This window comes from Crassostrea angulata, chromosome 3 (assembly GCF_025612915.1).
Source record: "Crassostrea angulata isolate pt1a10 chromosome 3, ASM2561291v2, whole genome shotgun sequence".
In the NCBI taxonomy this organism is placed as follows: Eukaryota; Metazoa; Mollusca; class Bivalvia; order Ostreida; family Ostreidae; genus Magallana; species Magallana angulata.
Window position 1 is genome coordinate 41,034,153 of NC_069113.1, and position 16,619 is coordinate 41,050,771.

The 16,619-nt window shown below is 34.7% G+C and overlaps 2 protein-coding genes across 2 annotated transcripts; one reads left to right on the forward strand and one right to left on the reverse strand.

Annotated features, from left to right (window-relative positions):
• Positions 1–5,696: 5,696 nt before the first annotated feature.
• Positions 5,697–11,111, forward strand: LOC128178978 (high-affinity choline transporter 1-like). The gene is made up of 8 exons (XM_052846423.1): positions 5,697–6,057; positions 6,885–6,992; positions 7,344–7,499; positions 8,025–8,173; positions 8,661–8,807; positions 8,974–9,103; positions 10,050–10,267; positions 10,542–11,111. The coding sequence occupies exons 1-8, from the start codon at positions 5,898–5,900 to the stop codon at positions 11,109–11,111; spliced, it is 1,638 nt and encodes a 545-aa protein (XP_052702383.1). The 5' UTR covers positions 5,697–5,897.
• Positions 11,090–16,488, reverse strand: LOC128178979 (tRNA (adenine(37)-N6)-methyltransferase-like). Its single transcript, XM_052846424.1, has 4 exons — positions 16,356–16,488; positions 15,048–15,216; positions 12,124–12,281; positions 11,090–11,801 (listed from the first exon to the last, which is right to left on the reverse strand). The coding sequence occupies exons 1-4, from the start codon at positions 16,456–16,458 to the stop codon at positions 11,158–11,160; spliced, it is 1,074 nt and encodes a 357-aa protein (XP_052702384.1). The 5' UTR covers positions 16,459–16,488; the 3' UTR covers positions 11,090–11,157.
• Between the last annotated feature and the right edge of the window lie 131 nt (positions 16,489–16,619).

Genomic DNA, 16,619 nt, shown 5'->3' on the forward strand with positions numbered 1-16,619 from the left:
GGCTTCATTGACATCATAACCATGAATTCAGTTCATCTCCCCTGCTATGGAAGTTGAGAAGATTTTTTAAAGATTATATACATTTTCACTATATTGACATAATGGCGCCGCCCAAGGGCCTGACCCACTGTGTCCAGGGGGGTGGGGGGTGGGGGCATGAATTTCACACATTTGGTAGAGGGCTTCATGAATATTATAATCATGCATTCAGTTTATCATCTCCCACTACTGTAAAAGTAGGGCCTCGTGCATATCATAGTCATGCATTTATTTTTCATCGAGTTTTATCTATATGTAAGAGGAGAAGAAGTTTGTCTAAGATTTAATACATTTTCACTCAATGGCCATATTGGCCTCGCCTTAGGGTTGGAACCCCTGGATCAGGGGCCATGATTTCAAAGAAATTCAAAACATTTTGCCTTTATGGCATATTTTGCCCCGCCCATGTGACCCCGAGGTGGTAAGGTCATATTTTACAATTTAGATTCCTATTATCCTAAAGATGCTTTAAACCAAAAAATTGTAACAATTGTCTGTATTTTCAAGAAATCAACAAGGTAAACTTAAATGTTACCAGACGATGCACGTCGCAAGGCGACGGACAAACTGAAAGATCAACAGCGATAGGTTATCTGAATGATTAAGTCAGGTGACGTTAAAACAAGTTGGAATAACGGTTGCGTTTCACTATTGGAGCAGACACGTAGCATCGTTTTTGAAATGAGGAGGGAGGGGGCACCAGGCTCATCCAAAAAATCTTGACAAGCAAAAAAAAAAGGGGGGATTATTTTCCAAAATCCTGAAAATCCTAATGGGGGAGGGGGTGGGGGTATACCTTTCGTTTAACTTCAATTTCACTGTTTATTTCCTTATTTTCATTCCAATTTTTTTACAGCGACCCATAAAAGGGGGGGGGCAACTTCATGTTAATTCAATTTTTTTTGTATGTAAATTTAATCTTTCCTGTACAAAAAATGGGGAGAGAAGGGGCCTGCTCCCCGGCCCCCTGATGCTACGTGCATGTGAAGGATGTGATATTACCCTTGATAAAGGTCTACGAAAGCCCTGCACTTTTTTCAAAATGCCCAATAAATTAATGGAGCAGGTACATTGAAGCACTGTAAGCACTTCCTTTCAGAATTCAAAACCAGCTACAACATACTTTGTATATAGAATTCTTTGAATTACGAAACTTTAATGTAAGTTAACAAAAATTCACTTTTGTATCAAACCACAAGGTATCTAACTTTGAAATTTGTTGAGTACCTCCTCCTCCCCCAACCATTTGTGAATTGCAATCATTTTCGCTTTTAGAAAGCTACACTTCATTGAGCAAATAAAAAGCATTGTTTCACAGATCGTAACATTATCTTTTTTGGGAGTTGATTTTAATCAACTCTCCTATGCAGTTACTCAGGCAAACCGAAAGTGAAACAGTGTTTGGACCTAAGCACAAATCAACACCGCTGACACCAATCAATAAATTCGATGTAATGAGTTCTTAAGCATTGTTCTTCAAGGAAACTCATTTATAGATATCTTGTAAATAGTCAGATTTTAAATGGTTCGAACAAATTAGATATTTTTTTGAAGTCGTACATTTTATGTATTCCAACGCCAGAGTTCAATATAGTCTCGTTCAACCAGACGCTCGGTTGTCTCCGTAAATCTCCGACAAGCATAGAGTCTCTCTTGCTTGTCGGAGATTAACGGATACAGCTGAGAGTCTGGTTGAACAAGAATAGAGTTCAATTTTGTTTGGATCTATACAATTTCTCATAAGTATTTCGATAACTAATACGTAGTTTGATGGAATAATTCTTTGAGTATTACACAACATGATTAATATTGGATTTTCACGAAATTCCTGTAGGATTCATGTTACAATGTATAAAAATGTGCGTAATTCAAATACTTACAGGAATTTATTTGCCATGCAAAATAATATATCGTTGATTTTAAAAAATAATCCCAGCGGTGAAAAAAAAACCTTACTTTTGGTGGCCCTGCTGCATAAGGTTCTGTCATAATGCGCCATTTGCAGCTAAAATGTTTTGCTTGGAATTTTGCAGTCTTGGTCTGGTTCCCTGTGGTATTGTCTCAAACAATGTCTTCGACATAAATGTGCGTGTTGCTCCGGTGTCGACCAAAAGTTTAGCATGCATTCCGTGTATATTAATTTTGATGTATAAATTAGATTCTTCCAATGACGATCCTATGCCAATTGATCAATTGGGTCTACAAAATGGTTGAACATTACTTCTAACAGGTCTGCTCGATTCCTTCTTAGAATTGTTATGTTCGCTTTCACTTGGTTGCTTCTGTACAGTTATGCGTAATTTAACCTTCCTTGTTACATCCAGAACAACAAACTGGTTTGCCAGTTGCCTTTTTTCGTAACGTTTACGGTTGGGCTTTTGTATCTTCATTTGTATCTTCAGTTTGTTAACTTCATTAGTCAAAGCATTCGTGTTAGCCTCAATGGACTTCATTTATTTTGGTCTCACTAGCTTCTGATTTGGTGTGACGTCCTCTGCGCTTGAGACCCGCAGAAAAACTTCTAATATCTGAATCAGAATCTGCTTTTCCAACCGATTATAAGTCTCTAGCTCAACAGCTAGGCGAATTGCTTTGTTCAGATTTGGAGGACGGAACGTGTTACTAGTAAATGAGAATCTACATTTCAGAATCTGTAAGGGCGTCATTGAATCTTTTGCTATGGTCTCCCTTACTTCACCGGGTGATGATGTACATGTATAGATCAAATGTGTTAATCTTCTAATTGTCTGTCCTACCTCCGATACTGACTTTGACTCTTTCCCGTCAACGTCCATTCAGTTGTACACGGTGCTATGGTGGCATATCTCTGCCCCTTGTGTGTAAGTTATTTTTCTATGAAATATGTCGACATGCAAGATAGATACGTTGACATGCAAGATAATTATGTCAACATAACTATGTTGACATGCAAGAAAATTGCAATCAGACAAGAATTATACAAAATCTCAAAAAATCTCAAATATCGCCCAACTGTGACATCCAAGATGCTAGATGCTACCTTTTTATGTCGACATGCAACTTATTTATGTTAGCATGCAAGATAAATATGCTTACATGCAACTTATTTACGTCAACATGCAACTTATTTATGTCGACATGCAACTTATTTATGTCAACATGCAACTTAATGACTTATGTTGACATGCGAGATAAATATGTTGACATGCAACTTAGTTATGTTTACATGCGAGATAAATATGTTGACACGCAACTTATAGGTTGTATGACAACAAAACTAAGTTGCATGTCCACATAAATATGTTGCATGTCAACATATTCATCCTGCATGTTAACATAACTAAGTTGCATGTCGAAATAAATAAGTTGCATGTTAACATAAATAAGTTGCATATTAACATCAATAGGTAGCGTATCTAGCATCTTGGATGTCACATGTTGGCGATATTTGAGAGTTTTTATAACTTTTATTTGATTGCAGTTTTCTTGCATGTCAGCATAGTTTTGTTGCATGTTGACATAACTATCTTGCATGTCAACATCTTTATCTTGCATGTCGATATAATTAATAGAAAAAATAACTTACACACAAGGGGCAGAGATATACCACCATACGGTACATATCTGTTTGAATTAAAGGGGGGGATCTTTCTCCTTGTGGCCTGACGAGTTTACTGTAATGTTGGTCTTTATCGCTCGGTAGGACACCTTATACCAACTGTGCACGTAACGACACAGCCAAAAGGAGTCCTTCACGTTCTTCTGTCCAACCATTTACGGCAGCACAGGTCTCGAAGGTGCCTTGTAGTCGAGCCTTGAACTTGACAGTGGATGGCTTAATGATCTGGCGTGTTTCTGATTGGCGAGTGTCTGTTGAACTATGTTGCAAAGGCGAATCAAGAAGATTGCTTGTCACAATGTCGTCAAGGGTAAAAGATGTAAATCCATTTGGTTTGCCATCTGCTTCGAAGGAATTAAGCTAAATGTTCGAAACCAGTCTATATTATTCATAAACCCCCAGACATGAAAGACTTTGATAAATTCAAATTTGTGTAACTACTGATGGAATTAAATAAATAATGAGACAGGATGCAAGCAACTTTACCGAGACAACAAGTCACTGATACACGTTTACGATAAGTTTGGTGATGCGCGACCTGAAGTCAAACATCCACTATTCCATTGAATAAATAAATATCTTAATAGTTGAAGTTCATGTAAAGTTGATTCTTTAATCGATTTTTAGAAAACTTAACCTCTGAAGTATGACCAAGTTTTTATATCTACGACTGTTGAGATGACTGATAGTGTTTACAGAGTACTTTATTTCCCAACCAAGGGCTCGTTTAGAGGACACGAAAGAGATATTGTAGACGGAAGAAAGATAATAACATTATTAGTTACAATAAGATTCGATAATATATTTGTCATTGTCGGCTAAAGTATTCTGAGGACATTTCCAAAGTAACATAATCAATTTTTTGCATGTGATTATTCAGAAATGTTGACAATGCAACGTAGCTTTAAAAATTAAACAAGAACCTAAACCTGTTGGAGTATAAGGCTGCATGGAATAATCCTGAATCTTAAAACTCACCTTAAAGTCCATTACAGTTTAAAATTAACAGCAGAAATATTTCCATGAAGTTTTAATAACTTTGACTTCAAGTGTATTTTTGTTTAACGTCCATATTCCTAAAGCCCGGGTTCAGTGTATAAGTTCAAGGTCATAATATGAACAACGTCACATCTCCTAGTCCTAACTTTTAAAATGTTTTATTTTTGAATACGTTATATCATAAAAATGTATGTTTGTATATCCCTATTTATGTGTCAGTTTGCATCTGGCCACAAATTAAAAAATGCACATTAATTCCATTACAATGTAATCCATACTTCCATGCAAGAACTTGAAAATTGAAAAACTTGATTTTTTTTTGGAAATATCAAACTTTTGACGGTGCCTCAATAAAAGAAAAGTTTGAAAATCAGTTTTCACAAAAAATGATAGTGAAATAATACTTACAGAATTTTTAAAACAGAGTTATCTAAATGTATTACCATGAAAATTTAGAGATATTTTTTGTGAAATTTAATACAAGATATCGCCGTCTTTTAGAATAGGTGGGTCGATGGAGTAGTTTACAACGACACAAAAGAGTTTGTAATGTATGCAATGATAATCAAACTGGGGGACAGATCCACTACGTTAGAATGTAATGGACTATCTTCTATCCGGTAGATTTTTAACAATTAAAAAAAAATCAAATTCAATCAATACCGGTACTATAAAATTACGCAAGTAATTTTCGAACATCAGCTCTTTATATTTCTTTAAAAAAAAAGAATTGTGTATTCATAATTAAAGTCTATAAGACCGTCTGTTCTCTACAAATCCAAATTATCTTTTTTTTTTAATTGACGCGCTCCTCCAGACTGCTTTTATATATGTAAATATGTTCACATATTAACTTGTGCGTTTTCTACCATTAAAGGATTTTGAGAGAATCAATGAATTGAATGGAATTAAACTAAAAGATCGATGTATAAAAAAATTATTGTTAATATAAGCATGGTAAGCTTACAATCAAACTATTTGCACTGCCACTGGTTCGTGTGATTTTGCACAGCGGTATTTCCATCGAATACTTATTTACCTACACAGACCTACTCCCCTTTCTTATGGAGCTTTCCCATCTCTTGTGCTTTATTTTGTCGCCTGCTGTTGAACAATAATACACCGGTGACTGGGTCAACATCCCCGACGTTAATCCAGGTCGACGTCGAGAGTTGCATTTTTTATTGTTATTTTTCCCCAGGGAGTAAGGTGCGCTCTCGGTCGTCTGTTGCTGCAGGAATTCAAACATAAAGTTTTTAACATGGCGGTGTTCGTCGAAGGATTGATCGGCGTGATCATCTTCTACATCATCATCCTGGTCATCGGGCTAGTCGCCGGACGGAAGAAGTCGAGCAGCGCGGACTCCCAGTTCCTGGCAGACAGGGGACTCGGTCTCTTTGTCAGTAGTTTCACCCTTTCCGGTAAGATTGTCACTGGAGATGACGAACATGCAGTAGTCAAGTTTGTTATGTCTTGACAGAATTTTCAAGCAGCTATGTTGTATTATCGTTCAGATTTCAGGCTTCATGCAAGATCATGAAGCAGTCTAAAATTTCTAAAACTTATTGTGCAGTTCTGATTGAAAATTTCTATAAAATGGAATGCTATTAAAATGTGTCTCAATATTACGGTGATAATTACAAATTTTAAGCCTAATTCTAAGATCTAATGTAATTTTATAAATTACTGAAATTTTGACTGACTTAAGTCTAAAAAGGCCTCATGATCCCGCGGCCAGAATTCTTTGCAATTAGAAGTTTCTGGACATAATAAATTAAGCCAATTGTGATGATTTAAGCCTTAACAATTTCATGAAATGATGATGAGTATTTGACCTTTTTAATTTTGTACAAAGTTTGATAAATTCTTTCGAAAATTTAAAAAAAAATCATGAACCAAATGGATGCTTCTTGCTCCATTCACTGCAAAATGGTTGCAAAATTAATCGTTGATATTTCTAAGGTCAAGGTCATGTGTAAATAGGCCATGTAAAGGTCGTAAGGACATGTATATGTAGTATTAGTTAATTGTGGGCGCTCTTTCAGAGAAAAAAACTCTCACCAGAAAGTCATGAACAGAAACACACAACATTCATAAATAGCAATTTTACAAAATGTCAATTTGGACTGTTTCCCCCATTTCATGTAATTACTTGTGAATGTTGAATAGTCAATAGCTACATTACCGGTATCAGTCCTCATTTTCTGAATAAAGTATCATTATACGTGGAAAATTGTTGTTTTTTCAGCAACCATGGTCGGGGGTGCCTATATTAGTGGGGCGGCTTCAGAAATCGCCACCAAGGGACTCGTGAACACCGTTGCTCCCATTGGATACAACATTGGCTTGGCAATTGGTAACAAAGTGTTTATCTGCTTTAGTAAACCTTGTTTAGTAAACACATATACCAATATTGCTACATGACTGATTTTTTTTCCAATGTTATATTTCTATTAAATACCATGTATATACTAGTTCTGCAAATAAAGACAAACTTTCACTCGCCTAGTAACTCATTGTAAATATCTTAGTTTCTCCTATGAATTAATATATGTTCATATATAAATATACATGGATGATGATCATTTTAAGCAATTGCAAAGGTAATGATTAGAAATAATCTAATTAACGAATAATCTTTTCAAACAAAGATGCCCCCATTAGTTTGATGTCAATCAAAGAATGAACGTGCCTAGCTCTTTTGTAGCTGGTTTGGTGTTTGCCCCCAAGGTACGACGGGAAGGCTACGTGACCATATTTGACCCACTCCAGCTGAAGTTTGGCAAAAAAATGGGAGCCGTTCTGTTTTTCAACGAACTGGTAGCAAACATCTTCTGGGAGGCGGCTATACTTGGGGCTCTAGGTGATATAAAATTACCTCGAGATTATACGCTTCAGTAACTAATTGTGTTAATGGGAAACACTTAGCAATTTTCAATTGTTAATGAATCCATAGAATTGAGAAAAATCGTTAATTGGTAAACAATGATGTTATTAACTTACTTGGCAATATACGAAAAGGTGTGAAAGACAAAGCGGTTAAAAAGAACACTTTTTTTCCAAGATAAATTTTTTGCATATATAATCTGTGGGGTTCTTGAATTTCAATGGAAACAAAATATTCTGTGTACCAAACTTCTATTAATTTATAGTGTAACTTTTCATGCATGAGTATTCACCTGATGTTTTTATGCCGTAACATAATCAAATAATTAATCGTCTTTCCCCTAAAGCCAGCTAGGTGTATGCATTTTGTTATATACTCAGTAGCTTAAATATACCTAGCTCTTCAAGTTCTTCCATTAAATTGCTTTTTGAATTTACCAAGAGATCGTATACCGTTTAATTTTAATATTTATTCTCCTTGGTATTTGGTATAAAAATAAAGGAGCGTCTCTGAAGTCGATCATTGGGTTGGACATGAACGTGGCCGTCATCACGTCTGCGTGCGTCGCCGTTGTCTACACTTTCTTCGGCGGACTATATTCTGTAGCATATACAGATGTGATTCAGCTCATCTTCATTGGTGTAGGACTTGTAAGTAAAAAGACGAACAACTCATGCAAATATAAAATTTAAAGAAGCACAAATGAGTCATTTGAGAGAGAGAGAGAGAGAGAGAGAGTCGCTGTCGCAACTTGGCTTGATATGTTAATATTATGATACATTGTTTGAACGTTAGTTGAGTTATACGTTACAAAAATTAACATTCTTAAAGGTGTTCTGTAATTGTTTTCTGATAACCACCCAAAATATTTTAATAAACCTAATATATATATAATTTGTTATTCAACATAGATTTGTCAAAGTGCGACATAAATTTAACGTCGCCTCAACGTTCATATGTAACGTTGTTTCAGTGTCAAACAACGTTATATATATATATATATATATATATTTATATATATATATATATATATATATATATATATATATATATATATATATATATTGGTCTTAGGCTTCAGAGTAATTTGTTTTGATTACAGGCAAGTGAAATGTTAATTATCTACGCTTCTTATAGATTCTAGCGCTACCTTTTGTGTTCACGAACAAAGCGGTGGATTTATCCCGAGTTGAGGGGAAATGGTTTGGGACCGTAGAATCTGAACACGTTGGAGGCTACATTGACACCTTTGTCATCGTTACGTTTGGAGGAATTCCTTGGCAGGTAAAGTTACTGACGCACAAGATTAATGCATTTTATTACGGTAATGTACATTTTCAATAAGGGCATTTTAGCAAAAAAAAGACGGATTTTTCAAGTAAGGAACATACTGTATATGGTCCAATGCAGTTATCATTGGTACTAGAGTGTAATTATCTGTTTGTTTTAGTCTTACTACCAGCGAGTGCTAGCCTGTAGAACCCCCTCGTTGGCCCGCAATGCCACGCTGATCTCCATCATCTATTCCATGGGTCTCTTTATCCCGCCCGCCCTCATTGGATTGGCGGGAGCATCCGCAGGTACCATTATGTGCATGTACATTTAAAATTAATTATACGTTATTCGGATATAAAGAAATCTCTATTATAAGGAATTTTGATTACCAACCCTATCTCTCTTATCTCTTTTAATATGTTAACAAAGAATTTTGGTTAGATAATGAACTAATTGTGAAATGTTTACATCTACTGATTCCCTCTACTTACGGAATCTTAGAGTTAATTCATAGGTCTATAGAAACAGTCAGACAGAAATCATGGACGGCACGAAATAATTCTGAGTGATGATGTCAGACTCAAAGTCTCACCGGCGACGATTTGGCTGTTTCTTTTAGCTTACTTATGTACATTAACAGTAATTTAGTGAATTTTACTTATTTTTTATTATCAATTTATTAATTAGTTAAAAGAAAGATGTAAATATAAACAATAAAATGCTTTTTTTGATGATTCATGCGGGTTATAAAGGTAGCGATCATTGTAGGAAAAAAATTCTGTGCAATGTCGCCACCTTCATATCCCGAATGAATCACCAAAAAAGCATTTCATTGTTTAAATAAAATGCAATTAGCTATTAAATTCAAAATTAAACATGTAGTTCAAATATCTACATTCATGTCATTGTAAGTTTTCATTTATTGGATACCGGAAAAACAGTGTTATACATGAAGTTAGAACCACTTTAACAAGAACTTGACTTTGTGTAGTTGTGTCAAACAGCTGTGTAACGTAGGCTTGTCTATTTCCTTGGAGGCCACAAAGTCATAACTCAATATTTGTCTGGCTTTTGAGCGAAGACAACGCAATTGGTGTATATTACGCTTGAAACCAGCGTCATTTTAACTTGTTTTGACGCAAAAATAGTTACATCCTTCCGAAAGTCCAAGGCTTTTTAAAAATAGATCTATCTTAAAAGGCATATTACAACATAATATAAATGGTGGATATTTTTGTTCATTACACATAGATTGGAACGCTACATCCTATGAGGGCACGTTACCTTTAAGTGAGACCGACTGGGAGTCAATCCTTCCCATGGTTCTTCAGTATTTATGCCCTACGGCGGTATCAGTTATCGCCCTTGGTGCCATGAGTGCCGCCGTAATGTCGTCAGCTGATTCTATCATTCTGGCTGTCGGCAGCGTTGTGGCCAGAAACATTTACCAAAACATTCTTCGGCCAAATGTAAGTATTTCCCAGTGTAGTTAAAAAAGCTTATACATGTCGATCTTGAGTACTAGTAACTAAGATTTTGAACTGACAGTAACTTATTTTATTGACAATTATAATGGTTGAACCATACCATATGTATATATTATTCAAACTTATTCTCTTATTTGGAAAAAAAATATATTCTCATATCTTTAATTAAAGTAGATTTTCATATAGTTACCCATAAAACCATTTAAGAATATATCTTAGAATTAAAAGCAAACTAAGATTTAATCAAATTTTGCAGGCATCAGACAGGGAGATTGTTTGGGTCTTTCGTATTTGCGTAGTTACTGTTGGCGCACTGGGAACAATAATTGCCTTGACGGTTCAGAGCGTGTATGGGTTACTAGTATTGTGCGGGGACCTCATGGCCGTGGCTCAGTTCCCTCAACTCGTCTGCGCCCTGTGGTTAAAGGTGGGAAACACCTACGGAAGCTTGATGGGGATGATTGTTGGTCTGTTGATGAGAATTCTTGGTGGAGACCAAGTCCTCGGCATCCAAGCCGTTATTCATTACCCATACTTCGACCCAAAGCACAATAAACAGATCTTCCCCTTTAAAATTGTAGCTATGCTTTGTTCTTTGGCAACAATCGTGATAGTGTCCTACATTACTCATTTTATTTTTAAACGAAATTATCTATCCAAGAAGTTTGACATTTTTAATTGTTTTCAAGATCAGGTGGAAAAAGAAATTACACCTGACCAGCATGAAAATTCCGTAATGTTCAGTTCAGTAAATAATGAACATTCCAGTGAAGAAACTGTTAAAGAGAAAGCAAGTGATGCCATGTTGGATAACACTGATTTATAGACTGCATGGGAATATTATCTATGAAAATAATAACAGAAAAAAATGCTTATATCAAATGCTCTCCTTTAGAAACTGGCAATACTCGAATAACCTCAACAGTATTATCATAAAACCAGCACGTGATGTGTATATTGTCCACGGTGAAATAGTACAACTTTTTCTGGTTTCTGGTGTGAACTGGCCGCGGATCTTCGCTCAGGATCGAGGTAATGGTTCTCCCTGCTTCCGCGGAATTTTGGAGGAACTTTAACACGAAGTCTGGATCTTTTGCATCACGTGAAAACATCCTTAGCTGATTTGTAGCTCTGGATGTGAACGTCACTTCCAATTTAGGAGAGGCGGGTTGAACTATCCAATCAGGTGATCTCACGTGTACATCTTTTTTATTGTAACTATCATTTTCATCCTCACAAAAACAATTTTCAATACAATTTTCTGGTGGAATTTTCGTGTGTTTTATTTTCTTTTCGGTCGTCGAATCTGTTAAGTCTGTATCAGATCCAGAATTCACCTTCTCTTCTTTGTCTGTACCGAGATGGTCTGTGTGGTTATGAACACTACTGTCAGAGCAAGATTGCATATGATCAGTCAACAAAGGTTGCGGTGTATCGTATTCCGGAATGTACGGTTTGACGTCAAGTATAGGGGTACCATCCAGTAGGTCGATTCCACTCAAAAACAGGGTGCTATCTGTAAAAATTATACATCTGTTGTGTTCCGAATCACTTGATGAATATTCCAATGAATGTATATGCAATAGAAGAAAAAGTAACTATGTAACAATTATTATTAAACATGTAGTATAATATTTCATCTTCTTAGCCAGGGTTTTTTGGCTCGCTCCGATCCCTATAGACGGTTTTAAGGGGAACGGAGTTGACCGAGAACCCTTGTCCAGTGAAGATTAAAAAATTTTATTGGTTTTTTTTTTAAATTTGAATGATGATAGTTCTTATTAATACGGATTAATAATTAATAATGTCTAGATATAAATCTGTCGTTCTTGTTATACCGTCCACACGGTCCAGTTTAGCCAGGGAGAGTCCGATGGGATTGGGCCGGTGCGGGGACCTTGTGGAGAATAAGCCCACTTTCCTGCCGCCTAACCTTGGTGGGCAAACTTTGGACCGGACAAACTCTTTCTCGTTTTTATGGAATACAAAAATCAACCTAAAATGAACAGTAATACTGGAAATAAGATTTTGATTGCAGTTTGTTACTAAAGAGGAAGGAGAGGTTTTGACCAGGAAAAAAAACCCAAGCACATCTTTGACAAATGAACTTTTTTAAGTCTTCTATTTTATCTAACTTTTGTTTAATTAAACTTATCATTGTTAAAATTTTGTTTAATAAAACAGGCGAATTTCACATCCTACAAAATATTCTAAGAACGGGAATGTCATCGCTCTTTCCCCAATTATATTATACATTGTATGATTATCAGTAATACTGATACCGTTCTAAAATATCACCAGTTAGATGAATATTGTAAATTAAATCCCCGAACGTTCAGGTGCGACCATAAAAATGAACAATGTCTCGTGGCAAAATAAGAGATATGTAATCCAAAATCAAAGTTATGTTAGAAGAAGTTCACCTGTAAAAATTTTCCGAAATTCAAAAATTTCCATTATCTCGGTTGAAACCAACCCCGTTTGTTTACAGTTTGAAAATAATCAGTTATTGTGTCTTTAAATATGTTCAAAGGTACTGGTTTAAATGAATGGTAAAAAATATCGAAAGCTGCAGGCCTTGTGCAACGTTTTGTAACCTCAAGCGTAACTGGATTAAACAATGTTCTTATATGGATGGCCATGGGAATGCCTACATTTTTATGTTTGGGACGATAGAAATTCCTTTCGTTTATATTAGGTGTAATGAAGCGCAAACAGTCCAAAAACCAACAAACAAAATATGAAGCCATTCAATGGTAACTGATAACATCAAGTTTATGAATGACAAATGGGGCGCCTGTAAAGTGCGAAACGAAATCGAAACGAAACGAAACGAAACGAAACCAATCGAAACGAAACGAAACCAATCGAAACGAAACGAAATCAAACGAAACGAAATCAAAAATCGAAACGAAACGAAACGGAATTTAAACAAAACTAATATCATTTTTGACTACATAAAAGTGAAAATAAATTCATTGAAATAAATCTTTGAACCATAAAATATAACTACCTGTATGTTTCAGATTGCCGCTGTAAATTTTTAAGCCGATTATCCGAATTTTGCAAAAATTATATAATTATGTAAATAAGTGATGTACATTCCTATACCTTTTAATGTTTCTAATTTGTTTCATTAAATTATATACAGACGTTTAGAGAGAGAGAGAGAGAGAGAGAGAGAGAGATGCCTTAAAACTTATCAGCGACATCACATAGCAAAGTATATATACGCAAGTTTTGGGAGAGAGAGAGAAAGAAAGAGAGATAGAGATATGATGATGATACTGAAGGGGACATTCTAACAACAATTTTTTTCTATCGATTTGAAATATTGTAAAAATGAAACGATCAAATACAATGTGATTTATAGCATACTGGTTGGTTACCAGTTTCTAACATATAATAAGAAAGTATAGCATGAATTTGGACGTCGTTATTTGACAAAATTAACGTGCAATATAAAGATGTTTTTACCTGTTTTTAACCTTAAATCAAACATGATACCTGTTTTTAACCTTAAATCAAACATGATCCCCTCTTTCTCCCCCTTTCACACGCACGCACAATGTATTTGAATCATTTTTACAATATTTCATATCGATATAAAAAAAATCGTGTAGTTGGAATGGCTCCGTAAATACTGTAAACGCACTATATTTCGGGTGTACAATATTTGGCGGAATATCATTTTTCAACAAGTTAGCATGGATTTGAATTAGCGCATTTCTGAATTTACCTTTTTATCTACTTATATATTTTACATTTGGCAATGTACTTTTGCGGACGCCGTTTTCCACCGAAAACACAAAATAGATTACATAGACAAAGGGTTAAAGACAGTTTTTTTTAATACGTTTACAGTATAATCATCTTTATATTGCAAGTTAATTTTGTCAAATTACGACGTCCAAATTCATGCTATACATATTACAACAATTCTTATTATATGTTAGAAACTGGTAACCAACTAGTATGCTCTAAATCACATTGTATTCGATCGTTTCATTTTTACAATATTTCAAATCGATAGAAAGAAAATTGATGTTAGAATGTCCCCTTTAGTATCATCGTCATATCTCTATCTCTATCTTTTTTCTTTCTCTCTCTCTCCCAAACTTGTGTAATATACTTTGCTATGTGATGTCGCTGATAAATTTTAAGGCATCTCTCTCTCTCTCTCTCTCTCTCTCTCTCTCTCTCTCTCTCTCTCTCTCTCTCTCTCTCTCAAAGCGTCTAAATACTAGTATCATTTTTATGATTTAATGAAACAAATTAGAAACATTAAAAGGTATAGGAATGTACATCACTTGTTTACATAATTATATAATTTTTGCAAATTTCGGATAATCGGCTTAAAAATTTACAGCGGCAATCTGAAACATACAGGTAGTTATATTTTATAGTTCAAAAATTAATTTCAATGAATTTATTTTCACTTTTATGTAGTCAAAATTGATATTAGTTTCGTTTCGATTTTTGGTTTCGTTTCGTTTGATTTTTGATTTCGTTTCGTTTGATTTCGTTTCGTTTGGTTTCGTTTGGTTTCGATTGGTTTCGTTTCGTTTCCATTGGTTTCGTTTCGATTTCGTTTCGCACTTTACAGGCGCCCTGACAAATGCTCGATGGAACTATGAACAAAATAATTTTAAAAAAAAAATTAGGGTAATTTTTCAATTTTTAATCATGAACAAAAACCTCTTCATTGAAAAAGAATACAGAAACTCGCAGCAAAACGAAGCAACATTTTAGTAAACCTTACCAGACATGAGAGAATTCCTGCAGCCCCTCTAGTGTATACTGGGGGTTGTTGACCACCAGACGGTCCAGAGTCAGAGTGCCGCGGGCTTGGGGGCAGATAGAGGGCTGGCGAGGTGTACCCCTCTTGTGGCAAAACAGTGACCTCATGAAACCTATCGGCTTTATTTCTCCTGCAAATAGATACATTTAGGAGTGTACATGCATTATTTGGTGAGAATATCGGGTTTTTTTTTCGGGGCGGTTTTTGTGTATATATCATAGACAGCTGTGGAAACCATTTCTCTTTTTATTCTAAACTTTCATTAAGGAATAAGGAATCATTCTTTGAGTTTTATGAGGTGAACATTTAAAATCTATTTGATCACGCCTCGACCGAAATGTTTATGGCTTCTCATAATATTCAAAGAATTATTCCTTATTACTTATATTTATATATTATTCAGCAGTTCTACGATTAAATATTAGAATACTGACATATCAATGTGATTTTCATTTCAAACCCTGCTTGCACCACAATACGTCATTTGAATTTATTGGACTGTACATTACAAAATTGATTCGTGTTATAACATACAAAGACACTGAAAAATGTGAATACATTGCAATATAAGTCTTTTAACATATATTTAGATGTTTTAAAATATATCAAATTAACAGAAAATCAAAGGTACCTATATTTACATCTACTGCAGTATTTTCTCCCTATTTCTTAAGAAACCCGATGTGTTCAAACAGCTACTGATAGAACTGAATCATAATCTAATTTTTCAAATTAAGTTTTCCCTCTATGAATGAAGGCATTTCTTAAAAGCTTTTCTTACTCACTTATAAAATATATGAATGATTGAAGAGAAATGAAGGAAATGCATGTGAATACACATAAAAAAAATTGTTGCCTGTACAGTTAAAAGATTTCTTGCATAAAATGAAATATTTATCTTTAAAAATTAAACTTTACGTTACTGTATCTGTTTTGCTTGAATTATTTTGAATGTGTGTATTCCTTTAGTTAATCTACAATCTGAATGCATGTACATATGTGATAGTGTGTCGGAAAATATATTATTTAAAGGCATGAATTATTACAAGAATTAACCTCCATACCGTACTCATTGATTAGAAAACATTAATCTTTAAACTCTTTTCAATATCAGTTTGTTAAGTTTTGACATATTTTAAAATAATATTTTCCTAATACATTTTTACTGCCAAAGTGTCAATCAAAACAGCAATAACTATAACCATGATTTTGTATAAATTATAATCGACCTGCTTAAAAAACACATCGACAAGACGTAAATGTACCTACCTAACTTCTTCGTGAAGCAATACCTCACACATATTAACTTATTTTTTGGTTCCAAGTGCTTATGAAAATTTCTACATGAAGTTTTGATAAGGAGAGTAAGCATTCTAATAAACAGCGTGGAAACACAAGGAAAATTGACACTACGGAAGCCCGATGCAGTCATTTATTAACACCTCCCTATGGGATACAGTTTTCAAGTATGAAAATGCCAAATTAATTCTTTATCATAACATGATTTTTGTATTTTTTAAAAGAAAATTTGCT

Bases quoted from the DNA above. Each gene is read 5' to 3' on its own strand.
- LOC128178978 (XM_052846423.1), top strand. From the start codon at position 5,898: ATGGCGGTGTTCGTCGAAGGATTGATCGGCGTGATCATCTTCTACATC. The intron at 6,058-6,884 runs GTAAGATTGTCA...TTGTTTTTTCAG, and splicing joins CAGTAGTTTCACCCTTTCCG to CAACCATGGTCGGGGGTGCC. The intron at 8,174-8,660 runs GTAAGTAAAAAG...CGCTTCTTATAG, and splicing joins TCTTCATTGGTGTAGGACTT to ATTCTAGCGCTACCTTTTGT.
- LOC128178979 (XM_052846424.1), bottom strand. From the start codon at position 16,458: ATGCTTACTCTCCTTATCAAAACTTCATGTAGAAATTTTCATAAGCAC. The intron at 12,282-15,047 runs GTAAGGTTTACT...TGTTCATTTTAG, and splicing joins CAGGAATTCTCTCATGTCTG to GTTGATTTTTGTATTCCATA. The intron at 11,802-12,123 runs GTATAACAAGAA...TAATTTTTACAG, and splicing joins TAAACTGGACCGTGTGGACG to ATAGCACCCTGTTTTTGAGT.